Source organism: Salmo salar, chromosome ssa11 (assembly GCF_905237065.1).
Source record: "Salmo salar chromosome ssa11, Ssal_v3.1, whole genome shotgun sequence".
Lineage (NCBI taxonomy): Eukaryota > Metazoa > Chordata > Actinopteri > Salmoniformes > Salmonidae > Salmo > Salmo salar.
Genome location: NC_059452.1, coordinates 70,151,047 through 70,167,858, shown reverse-complemented (window position 1 = coordinate 70,167,858; position 16,812 = coordinate 70,151,047). Strand labels below are relative to the sequence as shown.

Sequence of the window (16,812 nt, the reverse complement as noted above, 5' to 3'; positions counted from 1 at the left end):
TTACCAGTGACCGTCTCTTCACATTTAAACATTTGTATTCAACAAAAAGTTCAGTAATAGATCCATGTAATTCCAGGTCATATTGCGCTGTCTGTGCGTCAGTAGTAATGTCTATAAGTGGATCTTTGTGATTGTATTTTCCTTCCTTTTCAGACCACATAACCGCTGAATCCGCGCCCCCTCTTTCTTTCTCTGTGGTGACTTGATTAAGAGTAAAGTTAAAAGGCCTCAACGTCTTGCTGAATTTATCTGTACCAACGTCTATCTGAATTTCTGTCGCTGTCCATTTCGAATGTGCTGAACTAAGGCATACCCCGTCGCAGCTGATTTGCATGTGTAGCAGTGTGACGTTGTTCCCTTAGATTATGCACCAAATCGCACACAAGGACCAATTCAAATAGGCCAAGTCAAGAGGGGATGTTAATAATTTCATAATAATAATAATAATTCAGTGTGTTTTTATATATATATATATAATTACAGCTGCATAGCTAATGTTAGTTTTTGGTGTACAAACACTTTTTCATATCTATATTGTACATACACGCGATTGTAAAAGTTTTTTTATATTTTGGTTTGGCCCATCGCGGGTTATCTGTATTTCCGTGCCCCCTTACGGTTCTCTTTTGCCTGACCTCCGGCATAGCAAGGTGCCTCCCAATTTAAATGCGTGCCATAATTCGGGCGAGCACGTACCTATTCTCGTCCGTTTGTTGGTTGTGAAGGTCATGGCTGTCCTATATGCTTTGTCTAGCTGAGTCACAACGTTTGATTTCCCCAGTACTCTACGTTTAACAGCGTTGTCTATATGTGATGCACAATTCTCGTGTTTTGAGACCCTTTTAGACAGATGTTTTAAATCCGCAGTCAAATGTCCTAGTGGCCTCATGGGTGGAATGTTATAAATACACCTTTATAGATTAATTATTATTTTACACAGAAAATCCGGTGTTTCTGTGTCAAGCTGTTTTGTTATATTTCAGTCTTCTGTGATGTACAGTACCAGTCAAAAGTTTGGACGCACCGACTCATTCCAGGGTTTTTCTTTGTTTTACTATATTGTAGAATAATAGTGAAGACATCAAAACTATGCAATAACACATATGGAATCATGTACTAACCAAAAAAAGTGTTAAACAAATCGAAATATATTTTATATGAGATTCTTCAAAGTAGCCACCCTTTGCCTTGATGACAGCTTTGCACAGTCTTGGCATTCTCTCAACCAGCTTCACCTGGAATGCTTTTCCAACAGTCTTGAAGGAGTTCCCACATATGCGGAGCACTTGTTGGCTGCTTTTCTTTCACTCTGCGGTCCAATTCATCCCAAACCATCTCAATTGGGTTAAGGCAGTCCTCAAATAATGGGGCGCGCCCCCCTGGGGGGGCTCGGAGCGATGCCAGGGGGGGCGCGTGTGACCCTGGGGAACATGCTTTTTTTTTGCCACAGGGAGTAGGTTTTTTTTGCACCGAACAAGAGCACACAGCACAGAACAGGAGATATGAAGTGCAGATAACAAACCCTTAAGAGATACCATGGAAAAATATTTAACAGGGATGAAAAGAAAGACGGAGATAATGAGACAAACGTAAGTCTCCCGAAAGCTAAGACGAGGAAATATGACGACGCGTACCCCACTCCATAGCAGAGGAGCTGATACTGCCTGCAGCATTAGACATGGTCTCTGTCATGCTGGATGACGCAAGTGCTGCAAAAATAAAAACTATCCCTCTGTCCAATGACACTGTCGCCAGACGTATAAATGACATTGCTAACGATCTTAAAGAACAGCTGGTAGATAAACTCAAAGACAAATGTTTTGCGTTACAGTTCGATAAAGCAACTGACAGCAACAAAGACTGTTTGTTTATCGCTTATGTACGTTTTGACATGACAAACTCCCTGTGTGAGGATCTACTTTTTTGTAAATATGTCAGAGACAGAGCCACAGCTGAAGAGCTATTCAAAATGCTGGACTGCTTCCTGACTGAGAATAGGCTAAAGTGGGAGAACTGCATTGGTGTTTGCAGTGATGGTGCACAGACCATGGCAGGGATGAGAAAAGGACTTCGGGCACTCATCAAGAAGGCCTCACCTAATGCTGAGTGGACACACTGTTATACACAGAGAAGCACTGGCATCAAGGCACCTTTCCTCTGAATTAAGTGAGGTTATGACTGACATTGTAGGTGTAGTCAATTTTATAAAGACCAGACCACTAAAAACAAGAGTCTTCTCTGCTATCTGTGAGGAGATGGGAGCTGAACATCAAGCTGTGCTGTTTCACAGTGAAGCAAGGTGGCTGTCACGAGGAAAAGTCTTGTCCCGTGTTTTTGAGCTCAGAGAGCAGATAAGAATGTTTTCGGAGCAGGAGCACAAGTATGACCTCGCAGAAAAATTTTGTGATGAGAACTTCCTGGCAAAACTGGCCTACCTGAGTGACATATTTGGAAAGCTAAATGAACTAAATCTACAGGTTCAAGGGAAAGATAAACACCTCCCTCAGGTCACAGACAAGATCAGCTCTTTCACTCGAAAGCTTGCAATGTGGGGCAGGCGACTTGATGAAGGAAATACTGATTCATTCGAGAACCTGCATGAATTTGTTGACACTACTGACTATGATGCCACCTCAGTGATTCCGTATATTAAGGAGCATATTTCATCACTGATGGGATTCTTTAAAAAGTACTTCCCTGAAAACAGTTCCCAATATGACTGGGTGAGAGATCCTTTCAATGCACCAGCTCCAACTGGTTTCAGCTCTACAGAGGAGGACCAGTTCATTGATATGACATCTGACTCCACATTGAGACTGAGGTTCACATCACAGACACTGAGTGAATTCTGGCTGAGTGTAGAGAGGCAGTATCCACTCTTAGGGCAGAGGGCCATGGGCATTCTTCTTCCTTTTGCAACATCTTATCTTTGTGAGACTGGCTTCTCTGCTGTTGCTGCACTGAAGACCAAGTACAGGTCCCAGCTAAACATTGAGCAGGAGCTGAGAGTTGCAGTATCATGCTTCAAACCCCGCTTCGAAAAGCTGTGCTCTGCAAAACGTGCTCATTGTAGCCATTAATCCTGACTTCCTCATTTTGATTTTAAAAAATCAGCACAAATTGTTTTATTCATTTTTGTTTTATAGGTCAAAGTGTTTCATATATTGTGCTCCTGAGTTAATGTTGCTGATTAATTTGAATGTATTATTATTTATTGATTATATTTTATTTTATTTTTCAGTATCAAATGGTCAAAAAATGTTTACAGTTTAAATAAGGGTTGAATTTCAGGCAAATTTATGCACTTTAAGTCTTTTCTGTTACAGACTAAAAAACAGTGTTAATAAAGTTATTCTTTGTTGTAAGTTGATCTATATTTCTTTCTTTTTTCTTTTTTAGTTTTCTTTAATGTTAATAAGGATACAATGTCATGCAGAGGTGTACTTATAACAATTTTATAGACAAATGATACTATTTACAGTCGCGCCGGAGAGTTGGGGGTGCGAAATGTTTACTTCTTCCTAGGGGGGGGGGGGGCGTAACAGAAAATAATTGAAAAGCACTGGGTTATGGTCGGGTGGCTGCGGAGGCCAGGTCATCTGATGCAGCACTCCATCACTCTCCTTCTTGGTCAAATTGCCCATACACAGCCTGGAGGTGTTGGGTCATTGTCCTGTTGAAAAACAAATGATAGTCCCACTAAGTGCAAACCAGATGGAATGGCGTATCGCTGCAGAATGCTGTGGTAGCCATGCTGGTTAAGTGTTCCTTGAATTCTAAATAAATCACTGGCAATGTCACCAGCAAAGCACCCCCACACCATCACACCTCCTCTTCCATGCTTCACAGTGGGAACCACACATGCAGATATAATCTGTTTACCTACTCTGCGTCTCACAAAGACACGGCGGTTGGAACCAAAAATCTCAAATTTGGACTCATCAGACCAAAGGACAGATTTCCACCCGTCTGATGTCCATTGCTCGTGTTTCTTGACCCAAGCAAGTCTCTTCTCATTATTGCTGTCCTTTAGTCGTGGTTTCTTTGCAGCAATTGGACCATGGCCTGATGTACACAGTCTCCTCTGAACAGTTTATGTTGAGATGTGTCTGTTACTTTTGCATTTATTTGGGCTGCAATTTCTGAGGCTGGTAACTCTGAACTTATCCTCTGCAGCAGAAGTAATTCTGGGGTCTTCCTTTCCTATGGTGGTCCTCATGAGAGCCAGTTGCATAGTAGCGCTTGATGGTTTTTGCGACAACACTTGAAATTTTCCGGATTGACTGACCTTCATGTCTTAAAGTAATGATGGGCTGTCGTTTCTCTTTGCTTATTTGAGCTGTTCGCTCCATAATATGGTCTTGGTCTTTTACCAAATATAGCTACAGTTGAAGTCAGAAGTTTACATACACCTTAGCCAGATACATTTAAACTCAGTTTTTCACAATTCCTGACATTTAATCGAAGTAAAAATTCTGTCTTAGGTCAGTTAGGATCACCACTTTATTTTAAGAATATGAAATGTCAGAATAATAGTAGAGAGAATTATTTATTTCAGCTTTAATTTCTTTCATCACATTTCCAGTGGGTCAGACGTTTACATACACTCAATTAGTATTTGGTATCATTGCCTTTAAATTGTTTAACTTGAGTCAAACATTTCGGGTAGCCTTCCACAAGCTTCCCACAATAAGTTGGGTGAATTTTGTCCCATTCCTCCTGACAGAGCTGGTATAACTGAGTCGGGTTTGTAGGCCTCCTTGCTCGCACACGCTTTTTCGGTTCTGCCCACAAATTTTCTATAGGATTGAGGTCAGGGCTTTGTGACGGCCACTCCAATACCTTGACTTTGTTGTCCTTAAGCCATTTTGCCACAACTTTGGAAGTATGCTTGTGGTCATTGTCCATTTGGAAGACCCATTTGCGACCAAGCTTTAACTTCCTGACTGATGTCTTGAGATGTTGCGTCAATATATAAACATAATTTTCCTACCTCATGATGCCATCTATTTTGTGAAGTGCACCAGTCCCTCCTGCAGCAAAGCACCCCCACAACATGATGCTGCCACCCCGTGCTTCATGGTTGGGATGGTGTTCTTCGGCTTGCAAGCGTCCCACTTTTTCCTCCAAACATAATGATGGTTATTATGGCCAAACAGTTCTATTTTTGTTTCATCAGACCAGAGGACATTTCTCCAAAAAGTACGATCTTTGTCCCCATGTGAAGTTGCAAAACGTAGTCTGGCTTTTTTATGGCGGTTTTGGGTCAGTGGCTTCTTCCTTGCTGAGTGGCCTTCCAGGTAATGTCGATATAGGACTCGTTTTACTGTGGATATAGATACTTTTGTACCGGTTTCCTCCAGCATCTTCACAAGGTCCTTTGCTGTTGTTCTGGGATTGATTTGCACTTTTCGCACCAAAGTACGTTCATCTCTAGGAGACAGAATGCGTCTCCTTCCTGAGCGGTATGCCGGCTGCGTGGTCCCATGGTGTTTATACTTGCGTACTATTGTTTGTACAGATGAACATTGTACCTTCAGGCGTTTGGAAATTGCTCCCAAGAATGAACCAGATTTGTGGAGTTCTTGGCTGATTTCTTTTGATTTTCCCATGATGTCAAGCAAAGAGGCACTGAGTTTGAAGGTAGGCCTTGAAATACATCCACAGGTACACCTCCAATTGACTCAAATGACGTCAGTTAGCCTATCAGAAGCTTCTAAAGCCATGACGTCATTTTCTGGAATTTTCCAAGCTGTTTAAAGGCACAGTCAACTTAATGTATGTTAACTTCTGACCCACTGGAATTGTGATACAGTGAGTTATAAGGGAATTAATCTGTCTGTCAACAATTGTTGGAAAAATTACTTGTGTCATGCACAAAGTGGATGTCCTAACCGACTTGCCAAAACTATAGTTTGTTAACATGAAATTTGTGGAGTGGTTGAAAAACGATGTTTTAATGAATCCAACCTAAGTGTATGCAAACTTCCGACTTCAACTGTATCTTCTGTATACCATACCTACCTTGTCACAACACAACTGATTGGCTCAAACGTATTAACCTCTCTAGGGTAGGTGGCACCAAATCGTCCCACCTACGCAACAGCCAGTCTAATCCCGTGGCGTGATATTCAAATACCTTAGAAATGCTATTACTTCAATTTTTCAAACATATGACTATTTTACACCATTTTAAAGACAAGACTCTCCTTTATCTAACCACACTGTCCGATTTCAAAAAGGCTTTACAACGAAAGCAAAACATTAGATTATGTCAGCAGAGTACCCAGCCAGAAATAATCAGACACCCATTTTTCAAGCTAGCATATAATGTCACATAAACCCAAACCACAGCTAAATGTAGCACTAACCTTTGATGATCTTCATCAGATGACAACCCTAGGACATTATGTTATACAATACATGCATGTTTTGTTCAATCAAGTTCATATTTATATCAAAAACCAGCTTTTTACATTAGCATGTGACGTTCAGAACTTCCGGGGAATTTACCAACAATTTACTAAATTACTCACGATAAACGTTCACAAAAAGCATAACAATTATTTTAAGAATTATAGATACAGAACTCCTCTATGCACTCGATATGTCCGATTTTAAAATAGCTTTTTGGTGAAAGCACATTTTGCAATATTCTAAGTACATAGCCCAGCCATCACGGGCTAGCTATTTAGACACCCAGCAAGTTTAGCCTTCACCAAAATCAGATTTACTATTACAAAAGTTTGATTACCTTTGATGTTCTTCGTCAGAATGCACTCCCAGGACTGCTACTTCAATAACAAATGTTGGTTTGGTCCCAAATAATCCATCGTTATATCCAAACAGCGGCGTTTTGTTCGTGCGTTCAAGAAACTATCCGAAATGGTAAATCAGGGTTACGAGCATGGCGCATTTCGTGACAAAAGAATTCTAAATATTCCATTACCGTAGTTCGAAGCATGTCAACCGCTGTTTAAAATCAATTTTTATGCAATTTATCTCGTAAAAAAGCGATAATATTCCGGCCGGGAATCTGCGTTTCGGTAAATAGAGGAAAAAAAAGAAAGACAGGGGCGACCAGTGCACGCGCCTAAGCCCACTGTCCCCTGATCGGCCACTTGACAAAGGCGATAATGTGTTTCAGCCTGGGGCTGGAATGACGACATTCAATGACGACAAGCTAGCCAAGATTTTGAAAGTATGATGTCCAATCAAAGCTACGAGAGAGAAACTCAGCATAAAAAAGAAAGGTCCCTTTTTCAGGACCCTGTCTTTCAAAGATAATTTGTACAAATCCAAATAACTTCACAGATCTTCATTGTAAAGGGTTTAAACACTGTTTCCCATGCTTGTTCAATGAACCATAAACAATTAATGAACATGCACCTGTGGAATGGTCGTTAAGACACTAACAGCTTACAGATGGTAGGCAATTAAGGTCACAGTTCTGAAAACGTAGGACAATAAAGAGGCCTTTCTACTGACTCTGAAAAACACCAAAAGAAAGATGCCCAGGGTCCCTTCTCATCTGTGTGAACGTGCCTTAGGCATGCTGCAAGGAGGCATGAGGACTGCAGATGTGGCCAGGGCAATACATTGCAATGTCCGTACTGTGAGACACCTAAGACAGCGCTACAGGGAGACAGGATGGACAGCTGATCGTCCTCGCAGTGGCAAACCACGTGTAAAAATACCTGCACAGGATCGGTACACCTGCGGGACAGGTACAGGATGGCAACAACAACTGCCCGAGTTACACCAGGAACGCACAATCCCTCCATCAGTGTTCAGACTGTCCGCAATAGGCTGAGAGAGGCTGGACTGAGGGCTTGTAGGCCTGTTGTGAGGCAGGTCCTCACCAGACAACAACGTCGCCTATGGTCACAAACCCACCGTCGCTGGACCAGACAGGACAGGCAAAAAGTGCTCTTCTCTGACGAGTCGCGGTTTTGTCTCACCAGGGGTGATGGTCGAATTCGCATTTATTGTCGAAGGAATGAGCGTTACACCGAGGCCTGTACTCTGGAGCGGGATCGATTTGGAGGTGGAGGGTCCGTCATGGTCTGGGGCGGTGTGTCACAGCATCATCAGACTGAGCTTGTTGTCATTGCAGGCAATCTCAACACTGCATTACAGGGAAGACATCCTCCTCCCTCATGTGGTACCCTTCATGCAGGCTCATCCTGACATGACCCTCCAGCATGACAATGCCACCAGCCATACTGCTCATTCTGTGTGTGATTTCCTGCAAGACACGAATGTCAGTGTTCTGCCAATGGCCAGCGAAGAGCCCGGATCTCAATCCCATTGAGCACGTCTGTGACCTGTTGGATCGGAGGGTGAGAGCTAGGGCCATTCCTCCCAGAAATGTCTGGGAACTTGCAGGTGCCTTGGTGGAAAAGTGGGGTAAAATCTCACAGCAGGAACTGGCAAATCTGGTGCAGTCCATGAGGAGGAGATGCACAGCAGTACTTAATGCAGCTGGTGGCCACACCAGATACTGACTGTTACATTTGATTTTGACCCCCCCCCCCCCCAAAATTACCATTCGAAAAATGTCTGATTCAACAACTAGAAATTGAATCAACTATGCACTCTCTCCCTTTCTCTCTCTCTCACCCCCCCCTTCAGTCTGAACCTGAGTGACAGTGACATGTTGACCATACTGGACGGTGATGAAGTCACCACCCATATCCTGGGCCAGTACGTGGGCGGAGCCGGGCCCTTCAAGATACAGTCCACGACCCCTGACCTTACCGTGACCTTCCACTCCGACCCCGCCGGCCTCGTCTTCGGCAAGGGAGAGGGCTTCATCATAAACTACATGGGTAAGCGAGGGAGGGAAGGAGAAGTAACAAGATGAATTGATGAGAGACGGTAGCCAATATTGGAGGAATAGACGACTTGGATATATGCCTAGTCGGCAGCCGAGTTGAAACGGGGAGTCAGTGAAAGAGAGACAGAGCTAGAGAGATAAAGAGGAGGATGAGGAAATGAGAGAGACAGTGTAATGTCCCAGACTGTCTTTCTGTCTCCTCTCCCTTTTCTCTTCCTCCACTTTACCCTCCTCTCTCTCTCTTTCGCTCTCTCTCTCTGCCCTTATTCAATCACATCCTATTTTCCTCACCGCCCACACACACACACACACACACACACACACACACACACACACACACACACACACACACACACACACACACACACACACACACACGCAATTATTTGGAATGCTCTCCACGTTCACACGAGGAAACACGAACATGCAATCGCATTAGAATATGCACACTCGATCATTCTATATGTACACTGTACACACCCACACATATATACACTTCTTTCAACAGAAAATTAGAAAGACGTGCCTGCAGAAATACATCTGCAACCCTTCTCCTTTGTTATTTTGTATGTAAGAATACATTTATGTAAATATTAATAAGCATTTGCAAATGTTTGTTTGTGTGTCTCCACAGAGGTGTCCCGTAACGACTCGTGTCCGGACCTGCCGGAGATCCAGAATGGCTGGAAGACCACATCCCATACTGCCCTGGTGCGGGGTGCTCGCATCACCTACCAGTGTGACCCAGGCTACGACCTGGTTGGACGAGAGACTCTGACCTGTCAGCTAGACCTCACCTGGAGCACACAGCCCCCCTTCTGCGAGAAGAGTGAGTTAGCTAGGGTGGATGGGGGAGGGTGTGTGTGTGTGTGTGTGTGTGTGTGTGTGTGTGTGTGTGTGTGTGTGTGTGTGTGTGTGTGTGTGTGTGTGTGTGTGTGTGTGTGTGTGTGTGTGTGTGTGTGTGTGTGTGTGTGTGTGTGTGTGTGTGAGAGATTGAGAGTTCTTGCCTAGTACAAACCCCACTGACACCCATTCTCGTCTCTCTCTCTCTCGCTCTCTCTCTCTCTCTCGCTCTCCCCCTCTCTCTCACGCTCTCCCTCCCCCCTCCTCTCTCTTCAGTAATGTATTGTTCAGACCCGGGTCATGTGGAACACTCTACCAGGTCACTGTCAGACCCTAAACTCCTGGTGGGGACCACCATCCAGTACATCTGCTACCCCGGCTTCATCCTGCAGGGCGGTGCCACACTCACCTGCTACGGACGAGAGCCTGGCACCCCTGTCTGGACGTCTAAACTACCCCACTGTGTCTGTGAGTACCTGTGTGTATGCATGCGTGCGTAAGTGCGGCCCTGGTCAAAAGTAGTGCCCTATATAAGGAATCGGGTGCCATTTGGGCGCAGGCTATGTATGGATGAGTTTGTGCTACAGTTGGACTGCGGTAAGTTGAGTCAAAGGGGTAAGCTGAGCCACCTTAGATTCTAGGAAACTCTATACAAAATGTATCATTTGACCGAAGGAAGAAACTACATGGACAAAGTGGTAAGCAAGTTTGGTCCAAAAAAGGATTTTCACCGAGTCAAATTAATTTATTGTGTAAGAGGTTTAATGATGCTTGTATCTAAACCAAAGTAGATAATTGTAAGATTGTTTTATACATCAGTTGGGGTCTCTGTAAGCTTCAACATGAAGTCCTAAACCTAGCATGAAAGTGGCTCCTTGTAGCAGTGTAGGCTAATATAGTCAAAATGGCAAGTTGAGTAAGGCATTATCGCAAGGCATTATCGCTGGGATATGAGGTAACAACAGGGCCTGGCTTATGTTAAGTGTGTTAAAAGATGCTTAAAATGATTCAAATACAAAAAAAGCGATTGCAATGCGTTTGAGAAATAAGGATCGAGGTAGTGGTAGTATTTAATTCAGTACAGACATTTCTAGGTGGCTCAACTTACCTCACACCCGGGGTAGGTGGTGCCAAGAGACCACTTTTTTTTCTGGAAAAGCTATGTCTTCAAAACTGACATGTTTATATGAATTCCAGGGATACACAACATCCTGAAATATAAGTAGATATCTTTGTTAGACAGAATACTATATTTCCCTTGACGGAGTGATACTGAATGTTTAAAAAAAAGGACTCCGCTTACCCCACTCTCCCCTAGTGTGTTTTTCCGGGAGGTGAGGCTGCATGTCGACCGTCAGTCACTGTATATTAAACCTGAACAGTGCAGTTCTCTCTGTCTCTCTTTCTCTCTCTCTCTCTCTCACTCTCTCGCTCTCTCCGGTAGACCAGAGGCTTATTTTAATAGCGTTTGATGTTGCAGAGGTAATCTGTGATGAACACTTGATCTCTGGCGGAGACAACTCGACAGGGGCTGTCTCTCTCTTTGTTCTGCTGACACCGCTCCCAGCGTGTATGTTCATGGGTATTAAAGTGTGTATGAGTGTGTGTGTGTGTATGACAACTTCCTTCTCCTCTCTGCGTTCTCATGGTTGCTAATGTGTGTCTATGTGAATGTGCGTGGGTGTGCGCAGCTGCGTGCGCGCGTGTGTGAGGCGTTTAATATGCTAATGCAGTATGCAGATCAGGCCCTTGCCACCTGGAAGAGGGGCGGAGGTTACCCATTAGTCATAGCAGCTCGGCTTGAGGCTGTCAGACCAGGAGGAGAAGCTGTCAATCAAACACCCTACCCTCCTTATCTGTCGGACTGTGTGACACACCTCCTTAGAACCAGTTCTCCAGCCCTCTACCTCCAGTACCCCACACTGTTCCACTTAATTGAGCTATTTCACTTCTAGCATTGATTCAACTGGTCAAGGGCTCGATAAATGTTGAGCAGATTAATGTTGACCCCTTTCTCTCTCTCTCTCTCTCACTCGCGCGTGCACACTTTCTATCTCTTTCTCCGTCCCTCGCTCCAGCGGAGGAATCTGTTTCCTGTGAGAACCCTGGTCTCCCTGATAACGGATACCAGATCCTGTCCAAGCGCCTCTACCTGCCCAGCGAGTCGCTCACCTTCATCTGTTACCAAGGCTTCGAGCTCATAGGCGAGGTCGCCATTAAGTGTATCCTGGGGAACCCGTCATTTTGGAGCGGACCACTGCCACTGTGCAGGGGTGAGGCCCAGCCGCCAAGCACCCACACGCCACCCCCGCAGACCTGCATGGAATGGAACATTCCTCACCATGACTTTCCACATAGACATGCTACATGTGAATGGTGCTTGTTTAAGTAATGATACTGTCCCTGTGCATGATACAGCTCTCGGCAGCCATATTTGTAGTTCCTCCACTCTCTGTAGTTGTTTAAGACTGCTGGGCTGTGGTCAGAAGTAGTGCAACTGTATAGAAAATGTATGATCTCTAGATAGCCCTAGAAATACTGTACCTGCCACCAGTATGATATACCTTATCTACCCTGTCAATGTCTGAGAGAATGTCTGATGTCTTGCAGCCAACCATGACTGCTTTGGCAACCACGCTTTGGAAGGTGAGTTTGTCTGTCTCTCTCTCTGTGAGCCTGCCTGTCTGTCTCTGTTTTTGTCTGTCCGTGTTCTTGTCTGCATGTCTCCCACTGGGCACACACTGGTTGAATCAACGTTGTTTCCAATGACGTCGAACCAACGTGGAATAGACGTTAAATATTACATCTGTGACCAGTGGGCTGTCAATCTATTTTTTTTGGGCAGATTATCTGGGATACAAAAAAATCTATATTTAAAGAACCAACACTTGCACTCGACCCCCCCCTTTTCTAGTTCTGACTTTGCCGATAACTATTTTATTCAGGAAAAGTGTACTTACTATGCCTGTGATATGTGGTTGTCCCACCTAGCTACGGTATCTTAAGATGAATGCACTAACTGTAAGTCGCTGTAGATAAGAGCATCTGCTAAATGACTCAAATGTAAATGATGGCGATGCACTCTTTTCCCTAACTACCCGTATGCTATATTAATTGTCGATGCCTGTTGGAGTCGCTTTCATATTTTTTGCCTTTTATAATGCTTATCTGTTGTTTTGACCTTTTCAATGAAGCCACCATGTCTATCTCTCATTTATTTGAGTATTTTTATTCCCCCCTGCTCTCCTTTCCTCTTCCCTCCCCTCTCCTTTCCTCTATCCATCTATCTCCTCCATCTCCTCCAGTTGTTGAGGCAGCAGCCGGGTCAGGTCTGGATGGTGGCAACATGGCATTGGCCATCTTCATCCTTGTACTTCTGCTCTCCGTGCTGCTGGGAGGAGCCTACGTCTACATCACAAGGTTAGACCACACCCCCTCTCACCTCAACATTGCTTATTTGAATACACTGGAGCTGAATATTCTGTATTCAATTCGGTTTAAACGCTATATTGTCCGTGATCATATGGAAACTCTGTGACGATTGAATAAACACAAACTGCCCTGGCTACCTTCCTATTTGACTGTGCAGCCTTTGACATGGTTGAATAACAGGAGGCTGCAACGTCACAGAACATTCAGATAGGAATGTATTGTGTAGAACAGATATTATTCTCTGTCATATGATATTATCACGTCAGCTGCTCTACATGTGACAATTCTATCTGCCACGTGCTGAACTTTTCACGTCAATGTATAGACTCAAATGAATGAGGTGTTAGGTCATACTCTCTCTCTCTCTCTGCTCATGGAAACAGTGGTGGTGTCCTGAAGGTTCTGGGTGTTTTTATACTCCTGACACCATGCTGTTCCTCTCTTGGCCACCAGGTGCCGCTACCACTCCAACCTGCGGCTGCCGCTCATCTACCCACACCCCTACAGTCAGATCACCGTGGAGAGCGAGTTTGACAACCCGCTCTACGAGACAGGAGGGGTGAGGAAGAACACGCACAAACACACACACACACACGTAGTGAAAACACACACGCGAACATAGTCATTGTATGAGACAGGAGGGTCCTTACTACTGGTCTTTAACATTTCTCTCTCTTTCTCCCCTCTCTCTCAGGACAACCGCGAATATGAGGTATCAATATGAGGACCATCTCCACTGTTGGAATCCCAAAATGAAGCATCCACCCCACCAACCCATCCCCCTACCCTTCCTCCTCCTCCTTAGACCCGACCCAGGTGGAAGTTATGTAAATACAGACTGACTATAGTCTTGCCCCTACCCCCCATGATCCCATGACCCTCATGACCCTGTCCTCCAATCACAAAGAGAGGAATGAGGGAGAGGGAAGTTGAGTCGGAGAGGCAATGGGGGAGAAGACAAAGGGGAGGACAGGAGATACTGTGAAAGGGGGCTGCAGGATTCGGGGGATAAAGAGACTGAAGCACTTGTGACAAGTTGTGTCTATTTACTCATGTGTCTACCATTAGAGAACAAATACAGAGACAGGGAGGGAGGGAATATGTGAAGGAGAGAGAGGGGGAGAGGTGAGGGAGAGAAGGGGAGCGAGAAAGAGGAGTGAAAGATAGAAGGAAGTGACCTCACAGGAAGTGAGGTCATCATCTCTTCCTGGTTGTACCCCATCTTCCTGCCTGCAGTCATTTCTAAGGCCTTGTTTTAGACCTGTTTATAGTACTGGTTTTACCGTAGTAACTGACCCGTACAAGCTCAACCAACCATAACAACACCAGAAGAGAATACCACAAGATGATGTATTTATTTTGATGTAAATGTGATGTTTTATGCGGATTAATGAATGTACATTTTCATTTTGAGAATAAAAAAAGAAAAGATGTACCATGCTACTGACTTCCCTAAATAAATGGTAAAAATAAAAAGTATGAAAGAATCTTTCTATTAAAATAAAACACACGCACTTGTCTTTGTTGTCAGTTATTTATTTGAGAGTCCCTCCCTTTGTCACAGGGCAGAACAGGGAACATGAAGAAGATGACAATCTCTCCTCTGACACTGTGCAGTGTTGTCCTGCTAATGCAACAGTATATCCACACACACGCGTACGCACACACAGGCTATGTCTCGATTCTCCATCACAGCTCCTAGTCTCCTTTCCTTCAAGAACACAGTCTGGTAGGTAAAAGAACTGGATCCATTCCAGACACTGGACTTTTTTGTGTGCACTTCCAGTCACTTCATGGCACAGGAAGGCTGTCTGGCGATCAAACGTGTTATTTGTCACGTTCGTGTGTGAAGATCCTTTACCACAATCTCTCACACAGCAGAGGTGACAGAGCTGTTGGAACTGGTTTACTTTCATTCTGACTCAACAGCTTTGTTCCCCCTCAGTAGACAACAGCCTCAAAAACGAAGTTGCTTTCTGTTTCAATGCCTATTGCTGCTATTCACAAATGAAAAGTTACTTTTGCGAAAGCAGGTACTAAACACTTAACAGTTGTGAAAACAACTGTGTGTGTGTGTGTGTGTGTATTTGTCTGTCTGTCAGGGCATATGTGTAATTACCCAACAAAACAGCTGAACAGAGAGGGTGTCAGAGTCATACAAAGCCCTCAGGATGTAAAGGCAGGCTTAACTCAGTAGTGCAACACAAAGTAGACAAGATGGTCGAGCGTCAACAATAAAAAAGCCATACCCTAAGCCTCAGAACAATGGAGCAAGTATATGAGTTACTGTATGTGTTTTTAATGTAGGGTCAGGGGAGATTTTCCTTCAAATGACATTTCAATCAAAATGGAAGTTGCCATGGTGACTTCTGTCCTATAGTGTACATATAAAACAGGATAAGGTCTAGTGAGTCAGAGAAATCAGGCCTGAAAAATGCTTCAACCTCTCCTCTCTTCTCTAACCCCTCTTCATTCTTACTTCTGTCCTTTTCTAAGTCACTCTGTTCCGCGCCAGCCTTCACCGTCAAAGTAGTTCAACCACAGTTCAACTTCCTCTTCCGTCCGTTAAGGCGCGGCAAACGTATCTCTCATGTCAATGTTTTATAGCATGAAGTCTACTTTCATTTGACCTTTTTCTTGCTTGTTGGTATCTCTTTCACTTGCAAATCCCTCTCTCGCTCTCTGTCCCCTCCACCTTCCCTCTCTCTCCCTTTATCACTCTGTTGGTTTGTCTAGCTGCATATCTCTTCTAATTCTGACCTTGATCACTGGAGTAACAGCGAAGGTTCTAGAATGCCTGATAAGACCTTGTGAAGTTTGCGTTTCACAGTTACTGACAGGCACTGACTCGATGAATAATAATACAGTATTAACTCTAACGCAACACAGAAAGAGTCAGGACAAGAGGTTTGTTTGAATTTGCTGCATTACCATTATCCTTTATATTTGCATAGATTTAAACAAAACTTTTCCATCTATGCCAAGGAAAGATTTCCCCTCTGCAGGAATAGTTCTAGGTGTGTTGTAACATTTCTGTTCTGAAACAAAAAAACATTTCCAGGCTTTTTTTTCAGAGATATGTGGAGAGGGAAGTGGACATTCGGATGGACCTGCCATAATAGTTTCATCTCAGATAAACACTCCCGTTCTGCAGTGTTGACAGAAGAGGGAGTTTGTTTCTGTATGAATATGAGAAATAAAATCTCCCTCGGTCTTGTTTCTCTCCCTCTATTCCAGAAAGTACCTCTCTCTGTACATTTCACCAAGGTTAGTCTCACTGAAACTAAAACGTCTCTTTTGCAAGAAAGACCTCGTCAAAAAAGCAGCGCACACGGGTGGCCTACTACTTGTGACCAAGGGACCATGACCAAGCACCACCATCTCCATCGGTGATGCGTGTGTCAGCACGGATGGGATTAACAGGGGTCCTGATCTTGGGTGGACTCTATACCCTGACCCAGTTCCGCCGTTTCTGTCTGCCCTGCCGGCGGTCGTTCCAGGGTGGTGGTAGACCTGTGACGGTGCCGGTCCAGGGCAGGTGGAGGGTCAGTGCTGATGCTCCTCTGGTGTTTGTGGGAGGGGTGCCTCACTCCGGGAAGCCACCGTGATGAGGTACATCAAGAGAGAGCAGGGGGAGAGTATTTATTTACTTGTATTTACCCATGTACTTGTATTATTAGAATCCCCAAAATATGTAT

The 16,812-nt window shown here is 44.2% G+C and overlaps 1 protein-coding gene across 2 annotated transcripts in view; it reads left to right on the top strand.

The window, feature by feature from the left end:
- LOC106562994 (seizure 6-like protein) overlaps positions 1–16,812 on the top strand; it is a 68,059-nt gene that overhangs the window by 50,981 nt on the left and 266 nt on the right. The window contains exons 10-18 of one of the 2 annotated variants that reach the window (XM_045689890.1): positions 8,635–8,831; positions 9,474–9,668; positions 9,959–10,150; positions 11,761–11,955; positions 12,293–12,328; positions 12,988–13,102; positions 13,568–13,673; positions 13,809–14,843; positions 16,423–16,726. In XM_045689890.1, coding sequence (XP_045545846.1) covers positions 8,635–8,831; positions 9,474–9,668; positions 9,959–10,150; positions 11,761–11,955; positions 12,293–12,328; positions 12,988–13,102; positions 13,568–13,673; positions 13,809–13,838 — 1,066 coding nt within the window. In that variant the 3' untranslated portion in view covers positions 13,839–14,843; positions 16,423–16,726. Of the gene's footprint in view, positions 1–8,634; positions 8,832–9,473; positions 9,669–9,958; positions 10,151–11,760; positions 11,956–12,292; positions 12,329–12,987; positions 13,103–13,567; positions 13,674–13,808; positions 14,844–16,351; positions 16,727–16,812 lie in introns of both variants that reach the window. The other variant, XM_014128171.2, reaches the window with a different exon arrangement.